The 15,322-nt window shown below is 39.7% G+C and overlaps 1 protein-coding gene across 1 annotated transcript in view; it reads right to left on the reverse strand.

Moving 5' to 3' along the window:
* Window positions 1-15,322, reverse strand: part of LOC309573942 (cytosolic phospholipase A2 epsilon-like) — a gene marked incomplete at both ends in the record, with an annotated part of 34,213 nt that continues 18,891 nt past the window's right edge. Inside the window, 16 exons of the mRNA XM_082283209.1 lie at window positions 1-209; window positions 421-607; window positions 1,746-1,912; window positions 2,319-2,510; window positions 3,412-3,519; window positions 6,523-6,660; window positions 7,174-7,288; window positions 8,729-8,951; window positions 9,429-9,565; window positions 11,033-11,168; window positions 11,796-11,833; window positions 12,345-12,437; window positions 12,705-12,868; window positions 13,536-13,599; window positions 14,327-14,369; window positions 14,813-14,853. Coding sequence (XP_082139335.1) covers window positions 1-209; window positions 421-607; window positions 1,746-1,912; window positions 2,319-2,510; window positions 3,412-3,519; window positions 6,523-6,660; window positions 7,174-7,288; window positions 8,729-8,951; window positions 9,429-9,565; window positions 11,033-11,168; window positions 11,796-11,833; window positions 12,345-12,437; window positions 12,705-12,868; window positions 13,536-13,599; window positions 14,327-14,369; window positions 14,813-14,853 — 2,055 coding nt within the window. The remainder of the gene's footprint in view (window positions 210-420; window positions 608-1,745; window positions 1,913-2,318; window positions 2,511-3,411; window positions 3,520-6,522; window positions 6,661-7,173; window positions 7,289-8,728; window positions 8,952-9,428; window positions 9,566-11,032; window positions 11,169-11,795; window positions 11,834-12,344; window positions 12,438-12,704; window positions 12,869-13,535; window positions 13,600-14,326; window positions 14,370-14,812; window positions 14,854-15,322) is intronic.

Raw genomic sequence — 15,322 nt, forward strand, 5'->3', positions numbered from 1 at the left:
TTATTTTTTGTGCTGTCGCTTCTGCTCTATGGCTGAATTCAAAGCCTGAAGGATGAGATGTTGGTTGTTCTGAATGTTGTAGCTGGTCAGTTCTATCAGCTTGTCAAACTCCTCCCCTGTGTAGGTAAAGCTGTTTAAGCAGTAGGGGGAAAAAATGGTGGAAACATCCACATTACCCTGCGCCAACTCATCAGGGCTGCGTTCCACACCTGACAAATAAAGAAAAATCATCAGTGGGGTATAGATATAGATACCTCCCACTTTCCAGGTGGGGCACAACATTACTCCTTGCTCCCTTGGCATTTGCATTTCTCTCCCATGGGAGACACAGCAGGGGAGGGAGGAGATCACACTACACCGTGTCTCCCATCCCACAGCCAAAGGGCTGCCAGGTGGTGGGAGGATCATCCTATGTCTTACCAGGTTCTTTGTATTTTCTGAAGGAGTCATTCACCAGGGGGAAAAACACCACAGTTGGTGCCTCTGGAGTCTCTGTGTCTTCAAAGATGTAGCACTCCTTTAGATTTTTCTTCTCTTCTTCACTCATGTGGATTTTGGGAAATGGGATTCCCTGCTTTTTAAAGTATTTGGAGGCTTCCTCCAAAGGCTGAATTCAGACAGAAGAAAAGAAAAGGTCAGAAATTCTGCCACATGCCACCACTTTTCCTAATGTATAATGCATCCGTTAAAAGAGCTTCACAAAGATATGAGTTCACTATCAATATCTCTTTTGTCCTTGTCTCTTATGTGAGATACTAACTACTAGCTATTAACAGAACAATAATTCAAGACTCAAGTCTCCACCTTGCACTCCTGATTATTGTTCTACCTTCTCCTCCTCATTAGCCTTTATCTACAAGTAAAATGTCCATGATTATGGGAAGGGTGGCCTAGCAGCTTATGATACAGAAAGATACCTCTTCTGAAGAAAATCCTGAAACAAGTAGAATGGACAAGAATCTGAAATAGTGACGTTTTTAAATGCAAAATTGCAAATATTTTTTTGACTTGGCATAAAGTATTTAAAAGCCTCTGTCTTAGATGCCTTAGGATGGTTCTGAAAAGTGATATAAGCAAACAGTGATCTGGGAGCAAACATCACCTTAACTGGAATGTTAACCTTGCAGGTGTGTTAGCAATTTTTGAAAATAGGATTTTTCTTCCTGAGTCTGGTTGGCACATATGAAAATTTTAGTCTTCAAGAATTTCTGCCTTATCCATATCTAGTAACAGGAATATTAGCTGGTATTTGAAACAGCAGAGATTGTCAAAGGACAATTCTTTTCCACAATTTTGAACGATGACAAAAATATCCAGTTACTGTTCTAAAGACAGCTGGAAAAATTTTTCCTAATTATACTGCATGTAGATAACTTTATATGAATATCACAACACAATCAAAATGAGTTCATCAGTCTTGGTAACTAGTACCAGATAAACACTCCATATGAGTGTAATCTGGATAGCCAAATGGAGATCACAGGAGCACACAGGTCTAGGAGATAGCATTTAGCTATTAGAGGGTTAATTCAAATAAAATATTTAGAAATCTGATATTACATCTTTCTCAGGGGATTTACCAGCATCACTTGCAAGACCTAGCCATCTGCACAGGGAGCTGTAGACCAAGGATCCTTTTCTCCCAGAATCAGTTAATTCTACATAAATTATTCTAAATCTTTAGGAGTTAAGGAGAGCTAAAAGGCAGCAGTTGTTTATCAAAGAAAATCGAGTGTTTTTCACACCGAGGTCTGTGATCCAGAAGAATAGTTTAAGTGCAGGACGACATCTACTTTCCTCTCTGGCCTCATGAGCGGTGGATAGCTAATATCGATGTATCCTGCCGTGTCTGCCAGGCACATGAACTCTGCTGTTTCTGTCAGCTGGTTGGGGAAATTCTCTAGTACGGTATCTAGAAGGAAATATTTGTTACGATGAGTGATTCACTAAAGAAACAGTGTATCTGTTGTTTGACTAACAAGGAAAAATTGGGGAAAAAAAATGCCTCTTGGCTCTCCATTACATTTACTTTCCAAGACCCTGACACACTACAGAAGTTCAGCCTTCACACATAAAAGAATGACCTGCTCAATGTAGAAAGAGTTCCTTCATTTCTCATGTTGCTATTCTTCCACCCCAAATGAGAAGTAATTTTCTTGTCCTGGAGTCAAGGGAATTCCTGAAGCTGATTTAGTTGTATGAAATTTAATTAGTTTTCTTGAAATATTCATTTCCGAACATTCATCCTCTGCCTTCTCTTTACTGATGAAAACACCAACCATCTAAGAAGGCAAAAAATTACCTTCAAGGATGTTTACCTTTCCATATACAGAAGTTTTTGCTCTGAAGGTATTCGTTGTGCAGCTGGAACCCCTTCAGGAAGTTGTAGAACTTTGAAACCATCACCCGCTCCGTCAGGATCCGCCGAATGATCCCCATGATGCCACATTCAGGGGTGACCAAGTAAGTCTCCAACTCGTGTCTCCTGTCTGATGGAGAAGGCTCTTCTCCTGAAAGATAGAGGAGGTGAAAAAATTGTTGTTTTGATATAATTCTTTGCAATACTTAAAATAACAAAAGACATCTCTCATTAGCTAGGGAAAAGAAGATCCTAATAAGGCATTGCAACATACAAATAAATCGATGTCGAAATAGGAAGAAGAAAATCAATCTTCAATAAAGCATATTCCATGAGAAACAGAGTGGCAACAAACTTGCTGAAGCTGGAAAAAGTGATCTACTCTTTGATAGAACTCACAGATTGATTCCCTGTGTGAAGGTCAGAATCTGGACCTGTTCCTTTCAAAATTAATAAAAATCAGCTTTGCAAAAAAGAGAAAGGGAAAGCTGTCAGGACACTTAGACATCCATAAAAGAGCAGAGAAAAAGAGTTGTGCTAAACAGCACCTCATGAGATTGGCAAAGAGGGCTAATGACTTTTTATCACAGGCATTTATTGAGCTTAGGGCTTTGCAACACTTCCATGGAGAAAGTGATAGAAACCCATAAACCAAACTCACTGACTGACTTTGAACACAGGAAGAACAACCAAGGCCGCTTAGAAAAAGACAGGTTTACAACAAGAGCAAAGAAAATTGAAATGGAGTTGCACATAATTGATATATCCAAGTCTTCAATAACAATGTATGAAAAGTACCAGCTGCTGAGGCAGACACAGAGCACAGCACTGGGGTGTTTGTTACAACATAGATGTTTGCTGAAGGACCCCTGGCAAAGACAGTCTGTTTAAAACCTTCAGTAGTTTTATATTTGCATAAATTCAGTCTAAGAGAGATTAATGGAAATAATATTGCTGTGAATAAATTCAGAGGGGAAACCTAGTTAGATATAGCTGACAACATGAAACCTCTGGATTTACGAGGCAACAGGTAAAACAGAAACATAACTAACCAATATCAACAGTGCTGTGTTGGGTACACCTCAGTGAGCGCCTTTGTGTAGGATCTGACGAATGCCAGGCATCCAAGAGGTTGTATGAAAAGACATTGCTCCATAGGCCTGTGCAATGGAGAGAACAGGGAAACTTCTTCAGAAACATTTTAATGGAAAACATCCCTTTAAAAAAAATAATTTCTCAGCTTTGCAAGGGGTATTGGAAAGCCTCAAGGTTTCCAAATTATTACCAAAAACTATATGAAGTTCATTTCAGCAACTAGCATTCTGTCCTCAAGGAGGAGCCTAAATAGTTTAAAACATTGTGTGAGGCCTTCAGCCACTGTAATTCATTGCCACATACAAACCAACATTTTCCATCCTATAATCAACAGTCATAAGTAAGCAAAACCATGCCATTTCCTATAAAACAAGGGTCTGCTCCACAAAATATGTCATACACAAGTGGATACTCAGTTAAAGGTTTGGATGCTGCTCCTGGACAGTTAAGAATCAAATGGTTAGAACCACAGTTTGGGATAGTCTGCAGAAAAGTCCTCTAATACAAGACATCTTTGCTGTCCCTCTATGATTTCACTTTGCACAAGGACTTTTGAGGGAGACTCTTCTCCTTCTATTTGTTGTTCTCATTCCTATAGTCTTTCTCCCGCTTTTGCCATCCCAGGTTAAAGAACATCAAAAAATGTCTCCACAGTGCAGAAATCTTCAAAAGTCCCTTAGATCTTGAAAAGTATCTCTTCCTCCATGGCTCTGTCATAGGCAACAAGAGGAACTCAATCAGAGTAGGCAGTGCTGTGCTTTGCCTTGAAAATCTCTACCAGTGAAAGATTTGCAAAAGCCATACATTGTACAGGATGCAATAATTTGAGTTACACAATAAAATAGTTATTCATCCCATAAATTATTAACAGAAATGCAGTTCCCTTTTAAACCTGGCATGTTTCTGAGTGGGACAGGAAGCCAAAGGCCTTCTGCTTCACAGGAAGTCCTTGTAAGAATAGACTCACTTAAGATATGTTAGAAATGCATCATCAAGAAATCAGTGGGAGCTCTCTAGATTTACAGTTAGCTGGCTACCAGAGTTCATTTGCATATAATTACTGGCCAGTTTCTGTCAAGAAAACCTTATCTTCCAGCAGCTTGAGAAGCTTCTATCCAACTCTGCTGTGAGAAGGCAACTCCTCTGGTTTCTCCTGTCTTCTCTTGGTGCCTTTTCACTCCGTAACTCTTCCTGTTCCCTCAGCCCTGGGAGTAACACACTGCTCCTGCATTTTAATATGTTTCAAACATTGTTGTGTCCTCAGAACTTGTTTATAATTATATAGCAGTGTTGCCCTAACCTCTTGCACTGAATTTTCTTTGTACCTATATTGGCTGAAGTAAGAACTGTGAAGAGGGATGGTGTCTTTCACTAGGCTGACAGAGTTGAAAAGAACAGACAAGCTCTCATGCACCCCAGACTTTCTTCTGGAAACATGAGGGTCTTGTATCCCCATAAGCTCATCCAGTCTTTCCAGCTCTAGCCACTGTTCTTAAAAAAGGCCTTTCATCTCCCTGCAAATGACATCTTGCTTTTATCCTTGAACTATCATGCTGTAACTAACAGTACATTTTAATAGTAACCCAAGAGGGCATTGCATGTGGCATCACTAGATGGCAACATTGCTTTAACTCGCCACCTTATCCTTTTTAAAGACACACCCGTGTCTGCGGGATCACCAGGCTCAGGTGCCAAGGCTGAGAACAGAGCTCAGCGCAGGCTGGACATGTTGGGTGTGCTCACTACCTGGCCACCTCTGGTATGAGCACACTACCCTGCTGCTACTGAGGAACTGCAACAGAGGCACAACATTCTCAGAAGAAGGCTCTGTAGTCTCACCTAGCTCTGTGACCTACCTCTAACAGAGTGCTTAATGGAAGAGTAAAAGAAAAAGGGAAGAATGAGGGATCTCTTCTTCAGCATATTCTCCAGCATCTCAAGCTCCTGGATTTGGGATTTCTAGTCCTGGTAGCTGCATCTGTAGTACTGGGTTTCAGAGCCACCAGTGGGATTTACCTTGCATGAATTTCTCCTGCCATTTGCAGTTTTATTCATACTCTTGGATCCTGTGTTTTCTTCTGAGTCTTTTCTCTCAGACATCTCTTTTCTTAACTCATGACATCACTAAAAGCTCTTAGCATAGCTAATAAAGCTGTGAGATTTAGTGCTTGTGTGACTAAGCATAGTCTTTTCTTTCTTATGCCCAACTATTATCTCATGTTTTGAACAATATGATTCTGGACTCCTCCTGTATAATACAGACATTCACAGCTTCTCTGAACACCAAATAAGGAGTACCATGTGGTGTTGCTGGTTGTATGGATTTGTCACTTTAGAAGTTAACAATTTTTGACCCATATCCTTGGTGTCCTGTTGTGTCTTATGCTCATTTACATGTCAAATATCTGTTTAAGAGCAGACGGACTTGTCTGCAGAAACTTTACCCCAGAGAACCAACATACAAGGGTTGTAGTAGAGAGTTCCAGTATTAAGCAAAATTAAAACAATTGAATAAAAAATGCAAAGCTGTTTTTCATATATTACTGGATGCTATCCAATTTACTGAATTAAGAATGATAGATTTTAATGATTTATCACGGTAGCAAAATTACAAAGGATTTAGAATATTATTAAACTTGAAAAAAGTGTCAGTAGCAGTTCACAAAACTACTCTAAATTGCCGTATTTTGTAACAAACTCAGTAACAACATTACTTTGGCTTCTCAGATCATGCCATTCATAGACAAATTTGATTGTAAGATCAGTTTCAAAATACAAAGTTTTCACGTGGAACTCTGCTGCTGGTTGGTTCAAAATGAACCTAACCTCTTCAAGCAGCCCTGAAACTTCAGGGATGAGCATCACTATTCAAGACAAAAGCAACAATGAATAGTGTGATTTGAAATTTCCTCTCAGTACTTTTAGCCCATCTCCATTGTCTAAGGAATTCAATCAGAGGTGAGAACAACCTGGTGTAAAATTGGTTTCAGTCCAATGCAGGGTTTGCATTATATTAAAAAGAAAACACATTTTAATGCAATTCAAATTTTTGCAATGAAGCACATCACCTTTCATGAAGCAGATTCGGGACTCAGGAAGTTTCCTCATCAGGCGACCCACAAAGAACTCACTGCCAAAATCCTCTGCACGAATGAAGGCACCATATTTTAAGACCCCAACCTCATAAGGGGTGAACTCCACCCATTCTGCAGAGACATAAAGCAAACTTTTAAATCTCAATTCTATCCCTACTTCCCTGCTGGCAGAGCTATAAAAAGGCAAAAAGGCAGCTGCAGGATAAGCCCTATCTGCAAGGTGACCACAGACTGGCCTTCCTCAGGGTAGGGAGTTACCATTCAGCTGGTGTCAGCCACTCACTCAGTAATGTTTTACAGTGTTGTTCATTCAAAACTTTCCAATGACCCTCTCCAGAGAGAACATAAGTGAAGTTTATATGAAGAGGGGTCAGCCTAAGTTACCCCACATGTGGGGCTAAGGCTTGTGACTACCTTGGATGTCCTTAAACACTTCCCCAAGATTTCTCCTGCCCCATAGAAGATGAATTCCTCCCATAACCTAGGCACAAAGTCTGGAAATGGAAAAGGAAGTTAAGGAGGAAAAGAAACTGTTTATAAATGCTATGGGTCAGCTGTATAAGAGGTTGAAGTATTGCTAATGCAGATAGTTTAAACACCAAATGAGCCCATTTTTGCCATCACCTTTGAACTCTGAAAGGCTGTAATCTTCTTTGATGTTGAGGATCATGTAGATAGGTAGGGGATTTTGACCCTGACTCAATGCCTGTTGCTCATCTGAGAGTTTGTGGTTATTTTTCTGTGAATTGATAAAAGACAAAGAGCAAAATCAAGGGACCCTCTTGGCATACTCTACGACTTCCAAAATACAGCAAAATACATACCCTGTTTCCCTCTTAATTTCGTCATTCTCTCTACTCATTTTGTGTCCAAACATTTTTTTAACCAAGGAGTGATCTAAACATTTACTTATCTACATAGGCTTATTTAATTACAGGTACAGCTGTAGGACAATTTTTTAAAAAATGGTCTCCTGTTGTTTCTCATAAATACATCTACTTTACATGGAAATTTAAGTTCTCACAGGGATGAACAGAGGAAAATAAACCAGCAGTATGACTCTTTAGTTAGGTACTCAGGTACTCATACTTGAAGAAGGAGACATAGGTTTTCTGGTCTACAGAAGCCCCTTGTCTGCTAATTATGCATTAAGAGATACATGGGGATAAAACTCTCAACAAGTTTGCAGACAACACTAAACTGGGTGGGAGTTGTTGATCTGCTGGAGAGCAGGAAGACTCTGCAGGGGGATCTGGACAGGCTGGATCAACGGGCCAAGGCCAATCATATGAGGTTCATTAAGGCCAAGGGCTAGGCCCTGCACTTGGGTCACAATAACCCCAGGCAGTCCTACAGGCTGGGGGAAGGAGGCTGGAAAGCTGCTCAGCAGAAAAGGACCTGGGGGTGCTGGTCAACAGCGGCTGAACATGATCCAGTGCGCACCCAGGTGGCCAAGAAGGCCAATGGCATCCTGGCCTGGATCAGCACTAGTGTGGCCAGTAGGACCAGAGCAGTGATTGACCCCCTGTACTTGGCACTGGTGGGACCACACCTCAAGTGCTCTGTCCAGTTTTGGGCCCCTCACTACAAGAAAGAAATTGAGGTGCTGGAGCATGTCCAGAGAAGGACATGGAGCAAAGGCAATGGAGCTGGGAAAAGGTCTGGAGAAAAAGTCTTACAAGGAGCAGCTGAAGGAGCTGGGATTGTTTAGCCTGAAGAAAAGGAGTCTCAGGGGAGACCCTATCAATCTCTACAATTCCCTGAAAGGAGGTTGTAGACAAGTGGGGATTGGTCTCTTTTTCCAAGTAACAAATGATAAGACAAGAGGAAATGGACTCAAGTTGTGCCTGAAGAGGTTTAAATTGAATATTAGGAAAAATTTCTTCATTGAAAGGCTGGTCAGCATTGGAACAGGTTCCCCAGGGAAGTGGTGGAATCACAATCTGTAAACTTGTGTAGATGTGGCACCTGAGGACATGGGTTAGTGGTGAACATGATGGTGATCATGGATGGACACAAAGGTCTTTTCTAACCTTAACAATTCTAAAACCCCTTTGTTAGTAAGCAGAAATCATCTGCTGGATAATGCTGGCATGCTCTCAGGCATCTGTCCTTGGAGCTTCATTTTCCATACAATAGTATTCAGTAGCTGTTAGAGAAAACGTAGGGAAAACGCTACCCCATCATCTAATGCTTTTTCCAGCAGAAGCCCCCAAAAATCAACACTAGAGATCTGGTATCCTTCTTGCTTCCGCAGTTTTAGCTCCTTTGCATAGTATTTCAAGCTCTCCAGGGAAAAGCAGCTTAGCTTGCACTTGGTCATATGTCTGCGGACTTCACCAATCGGTCTTGATAGATCCTTCTGTGACCAGTCAGCACTCTGATACAAATGTGACAGAGTCCTGGGGAAAAGAAAGGAAGTGCATTGTCATATGCTAGAGAAACTTTCACTTTTCAGACTTAGATTTAAGGTCCACATCAAATTAACTAGCTGAGGCTCTTTAAAAGCATCTTTTGGGCTTAGTTTATTGTGTAAAAGATTTTTTGATTTAGAGGACTTTCCAAAATCACTAGTGAAGCATGAGGACTTGCAAAAAGCCCCTCCTTGCTACTAAGGTTTATGCACAAGGCTGTGATTTGCACCCAGGTGACTCTGTAGGAAAGATCCTGGACCTGAAACAAAGAATCAAGGAAAATCTTGATCCCTGTAGGCAGCACCTAGGCCATACACTGACTTGGGCAATGTGCTCCTAATGCAGCAATAAAGAAACCTTGAGACTGAAGCAGTGTGCCTTTCTTTACCAAAATAAAGAGAAGAAATATCTCACACAGCAGACTACAGAGGTGATGAGTCATGTGTTTGTTCAGGATCTCCTTACCATGTTGAACCAGATGACCCAGTGATGTATGAAATAGCATCCAAGAGACCCAATTTTTGAAGACCCAACAGGTTGCCTAACAGAGATGTCAGTGCCCGAGTGCCACCTCCTGTTGTCATCACTGCTACAACTGGTACCTGTTTAATCATCAACACAGCAGTGGTAAGCAACACTTTGTTTACCAGCACAAGTGATAAGAGCTGAGTGAAATGTAGTATTTCAGTCCCACAAAAAATTCCAACATTTCACCATTTCCCCAGGCAGGGAAGAAAAACAAATGAAAACTGTGTATTTTGCACAGGAAAAAAAAAGTAACTAACTGATTTTGAGGATTTTGATAAAAATCAATCATTTTTGATTGTAAATTTTTACATGCTGGCTTATCAAAGCAGCTCAAAACTTACTGTTTCAAAACATTTCAATATTACACTGCATTTTCCTTAGCAAAATATCTCATGAGAGCTCTGTTTTGATAATGAGCAGAGCTTATCCTCTCTATAAGTCAAGCATAATAGCTAGATTACATTTCCTACAAAGTACCTAGAGTATATAATTGCAGTGATGAAGCCTAATTGTATGGAAATCTAAATTATGTTACCGGAAGACAAATTTCTCTAAGGAGCCCACTGAGAGAAGATGATCCAATTGACATTTTCCACACACATTTCCAGGAAATTGCATCAAAGAAATACTCAACAGTTTCCTTATTCAAATTGAACATTTCAGGTCAAAGCAAAGTATTCTGATTTGGATTTACCTGACTATAAGGAAATATTCTCTTGCTGGAAAATTTGAAAATAATAGTTAGAAGTACTTCCCCTAAAAATTCTTATACTTAAGAAATTACTGTGCCAATAAGAAACAATGTAGTAATATTATCAGTTTGTGAGCAGGGATATCATTTATAATGTCTAAAACCATGCTGTCATATATTACCTAATATGCCTTTGGCCGCCCTGTCCTGGACAAAGGAGAAAATACAGGTGAAAAAAAATTAACCAACTCTCAAGTTGTTCTTCATTTCTCAAGTTCCTGATCACAGACCATTCTCCCTCCGTAAAGCACCAACCATCCCCATGCCAGCATGGACATTACAAACCCTAACTCAGACAAGCAGATGAGAGAAAAAATGTTGAATGTCTTTGTTCTATTTGAGGAACTACAGCTGAGATGATGAGCACCAGAGGACAGAGTCTATAATAAGACACCTTCTCATCAGCCAGTATTATGCATCACTTCAACTGTTAGATTTTGTCCCTCCAAAAATCTGATAATATAAAATACCTTATGGGGTCTTGGTGACTGAATGATCAGCTAAAACAGTCAGACTATCCAGGTCTATAATGCACAGATGAAAAAGAAATAGAGAAAAAATGCTGATTTATAGCATTATGTTTTCTGGAAAAACATGTATCAAGAGGATGCACACAAGAGATACAACCCTGGCTCTCACATTGCTTCATCTAAAGTACAAAATGCAGAAAATGCTTTACATGGTGCAATGAATGTATCAGGGCTAGTTAAGAAACAATATGCAAAAGGCTATGAACGTAACATATTCGTGTTACACAGCATGTTACAGTCCCTGTGGTGCTTCCCCATACCTCATGATCTTGTAGGTCTTGCTCTAAATGTAGTGCTTTTTTCAGAGCAGAAGCCACAAACTTCTTCCTTTTCTGTAGGAAATTTTTCTCCTCCATACACAGATCAAATTCCAAGCGAGCATCTAAGTTTCTGGACCTCAAACAAAGTCCAGGGTTAAATAGAGTGTGCACGATCACTTAAAATTAATGTCTGCTTACAAGCTGCAACTCTATTATTAGGCTTAGAAAAGCTGCTACTCTGGCCCCACAAAAGCACATCACAGATGGTATAGATAAAGTAGAGAAAAGGCTGATAAACTGCAAAAAGCAAAATCTTACAGAAAGAAATATTCTTTATTACTACAATAATTTTCAGGAAGTGTCTAACATAAATACTGCAATCCATATATGGATACTATAAACAGTGGAATATTTAGGATTTCTTGCCTCAGGACCTCCAGATTTTATAAATACAAACACCCTGTACTTCTTACAAGTAAGGAAAGTGAAGTGTAAACACATCTTTTTCTAAATATATAGCTCTACAGATGTTGCAACCAGAAAACATTATTCTCCTCATCTGAACTGACCTCCTATATAGCAGCATAACAGGAAAATTCACCTAGTGCAGTTAACCAGCTTCTGGACATGGGTAATGAACATAGGGTGAATAGGTAATATATTAATTGACAAAATACTTTCTCCCTTAGATACAGAAATAGGTAAGAAGGCAAAAAAGCATCTTTTTTTCACAACCACAAAACCCGAAGACAGAATTTCTTACCAGTCATTTGACTTCACATGTAAATTGATTGTCTCATCCTAGGAAAAAAACCACAATATAAACACTGGAGATTACGTTATGTTCCTTCTTTACCATCAGCTCTGAAGCCCTTCTCTTTTTCTAAAAGCTACATTAAGTCACAAAGCCGTAAGAATCAGAGAATCCATCTAAATCTTAAAACTTCTCCAAGTCCACTTTATTTTCTTTATATTGTTTTATACTAAAGATAAAGAGAGCAGTATGCAGCAAAACCCAACACCAGCTCTGCCAGTGTGTTCCATTCTGCCTCATCATTTACATTTGCTCTGATCTGCATTAGTCCCCCAGGTGATCACAGAAATCCCTTTGTCATGTGTTTGCCTGTGATTTTTCTTTTCTGTTTGGTTCATATGAAAATGTACATGTCCATAATGCTAGAAATTGTTAGGAATCAAAGGGCACTAAGAGTTATATATATAAACCCCTACTTCACACGGATCTAATTAACTCGTGCCCATTGATCTTTAGTCTATAGCTTAATATTTATTCTAAGAAGTTTGTATCAATCACCTTTGCTACTTCCACTTTCTCACTGAATGGAAGTGAATCCAGAGGAATAGTGAGGGATGCATGGCAATCTTTTTTCTCTTCACCTGAAGTACACTGAAAAATAAATTATAATGTAGAAAAATATTTCACATATACACCATAAAAAAGCACTGTCTCCAACTTACTTTTTTCAAATGGGGTCCTTGTCCAGCAGTATTCAAGCTGGCATCTAATATTTGTATGTCTTAGAGGTTACAATGCTGTTTCAGAGCTGAAGTTCATGAAAGATAGCTCTTAAAAATACAAACTCTTTCTATTTGCCTCAGTCAAGTGTAGAAAACCATGAGTTTACTGTGCTTGCTCAAGCTAATGACCACATACCGAGCAGAAATGAGGCTTCTTCTCTGCTAGAGCCATGCACAGCTCTGACAGGCTGTACTTGATGTAATGGAAGTTCAGGGGCTTCACAAGTTGCCAGAAAGAGCCCAGCGACAGGGTCTGGGTCTTCTCGTACGATCCCTTCACTGAAAACAAGAAGTCTTTTTCTGAAAAAAGAATCCAAACATCAAAAATATACAAAGAAATTAGTGACTATGATCCCAGAAATGGAACACTAAATGGTCTTTCAGAAATTTATATATAAACCATTCAACAATGCTTAAAAGCTTCCAAACTCTATTTATGCAACAAGAGAACATTACAGGAAATAGGAGGAGAAGAAAAGCAAACAAGCAAATCAAAAACAAACCACAAAACCCCAAAAAGCTTATAAAGCTGCAGTAGATGTTTTAAAAAATCAGACATACAGGCAAATTGGACAAAATGTAAGTTGAGAGAAATATATATTTACTTCTACTTTACAGCATTTATAAGATTCATTGTCATTCTAATCATTCCCTTTAATTTCAAAGTCCAGTTTTTATGGTTAGTTAGCACAGACACACTATGTTGAATCTGTGAACCTGTGTATACACTCCTAATCACCCAGTTCCTGTCCTCTAATTGTAAGAACAAAGTAGGAAAATTACCAGATAAGAAAATGACAAAACAAAACAAACCACAAGCAAAAAAAAAAAAAAACAAACCAACCAAACAAAAAACCCTAAAAAAAAGAACCCCCCCAAACAAAGAAACAACCCCAAACCAACCAATCAAGGAAAAATCAGTTAACCATAAAATAAGGGGGTTTTCGTTTCTACTTTGGAGTCTAACCTGAAGGTTCTTTCTTTGTCCATCTGTTGTCCACCAGGACTTCCAAGCAGGAAATTTCACGAGACTGTAGCAGGAATGAACAATGAGAGATTAAAGTATATAAAACATGCAATATCAAGTCACTTCACTGCTACCTGTCTGGTCACCTGAGTCCCTGGGATCTGGAAAACAGTCCACCCTGTGTTCGTTAGGCTGATAAGAGAAAGATTTTGGCACTCTGAAGATGTGACAGGTTTCAACCGAAAGAAAAATTGTGGTGGTTTTGGACAGGACTGGAAAGAGGAGGGAAATAACAGGGGAGCAGTGGGAGTGTGCTGAGACCTCCTGAGGGTAAAACTGATGGGTTGACCAAATCACGGGGCTGTCCTTGCCACCCTGCTTTGGTGAAGCTGGACAGTCAAGTGCAACTCCTCTAAGTAATGAGATAAGGGAAGCTGAGAAGGCAACTTCCATATCATCCTGTGGAAGTGGGGAAAACAGGATGGCCATGAGGGAGTCACAAAAGAAGCTCCCCAAAGGAATGACACAGTGGCAGTAAGTCAATGAAAGACTACTTCAGGCTTTGTCAATAGGCTTGATACCAGCCTGTGGTGGTGAACAGGTTTCTGGGTATCCCAAATGACTGTGCACGTTCTTTCCTCCCACAGCACAACAGGATGGCTACCTGTGTCTGACCCCCATCTCCCTCCCCTTCAGCCCTGCCTGCAGTGAGGTGTTGGGGCACCTGCCGCATTCACGATTCCCATCACTATCATGAAAAAAAAGATAAAAGAGCAATAGTTTAAAATTACCACTAATACACCATTAGTCACAAGCTTTTCAGGAGGGACTGGACTGAAAGAGAAAAAAAAAAAAATGCAGTCAGAACTAGTATCACCTAAATACATCCTTAAATTAACACCAAGGAAAAATACTTTCCTTGATGTTTGTCTTGTCCAGCATAGTCTCAAACATGTCACTGATCTGAAATGTGAGACATCTGAAATGTGTTTTCCCTTTTTTTTTTTTAATGAAAATGGTAAATAATAGTTGTGATAAGTATGATGACTGCAGTTCATATTATCTTCCCTCTTCCATCAAGTAATAGGATAAATTAATAACCGGGATGATTCTTGGTAGATAAGGAAGACAGAGTTTTAGCCAATATGCAACTAACTTCATCAACACTAGCTCTTGCTGTTGTACTGAACATTTTAAACTATATTATACTAAATGCTAGCATGTGTTTGACTCCTTGCAAAGGGATACTTCTACGGTTCCATGTGGATGTTACTCACATGCTCTCCGATGTAAACTCAACCTCTAGCATCTCCTGTGTCTGTAAAAGATTAATTTGTTATAAGCATATGAATTAATTTTCTTTCTCATTGGCTATGGTTGTCAATTATTATTCTGGCTCCTGAAAGAGTTCTTCAATCAAATCAAATTTCCTTCCTACTCCAAGGTATAGTGTGAGGAGAGAAAGCATTTGAGTTAGAGTGATTTTGGAAGTCTTCTCCCTCCTTTGTTAACCATCAGTCCCCAGGCCAACTGCCCTGTTCTGTTTAGTGGTGAGGAAGAGTAGAAGGGCAGGCAGTCCTAAGTCCTGCAATAACTGTTGGCTTAAAACTGTCTAAAGGCTTGGGGTTTTACTGTATAATGTTACCAGAGGACTGATACTGCTGTATAGAAGAGGGCATTCTCAATTCTTCTGATCAAAAGGACTCCTATAACATGGACAGTACATTGACCAGTGCCCAGACAAGTTAAGGTAGACTGCCTGCCGAAATCACTGTGGAGCTGAATAC

This window comes from Coloeus monedula, assembly GCF_965178545.1.
Source record: "Coloeus monedula genome assembly, chromosome: 6".
Taxonomy (NCBI): Eukaryota; Metazoa; Chordata; class Aves; order Passeriformes; family Corvidae; genus Coloeus; species Coloeus monedula.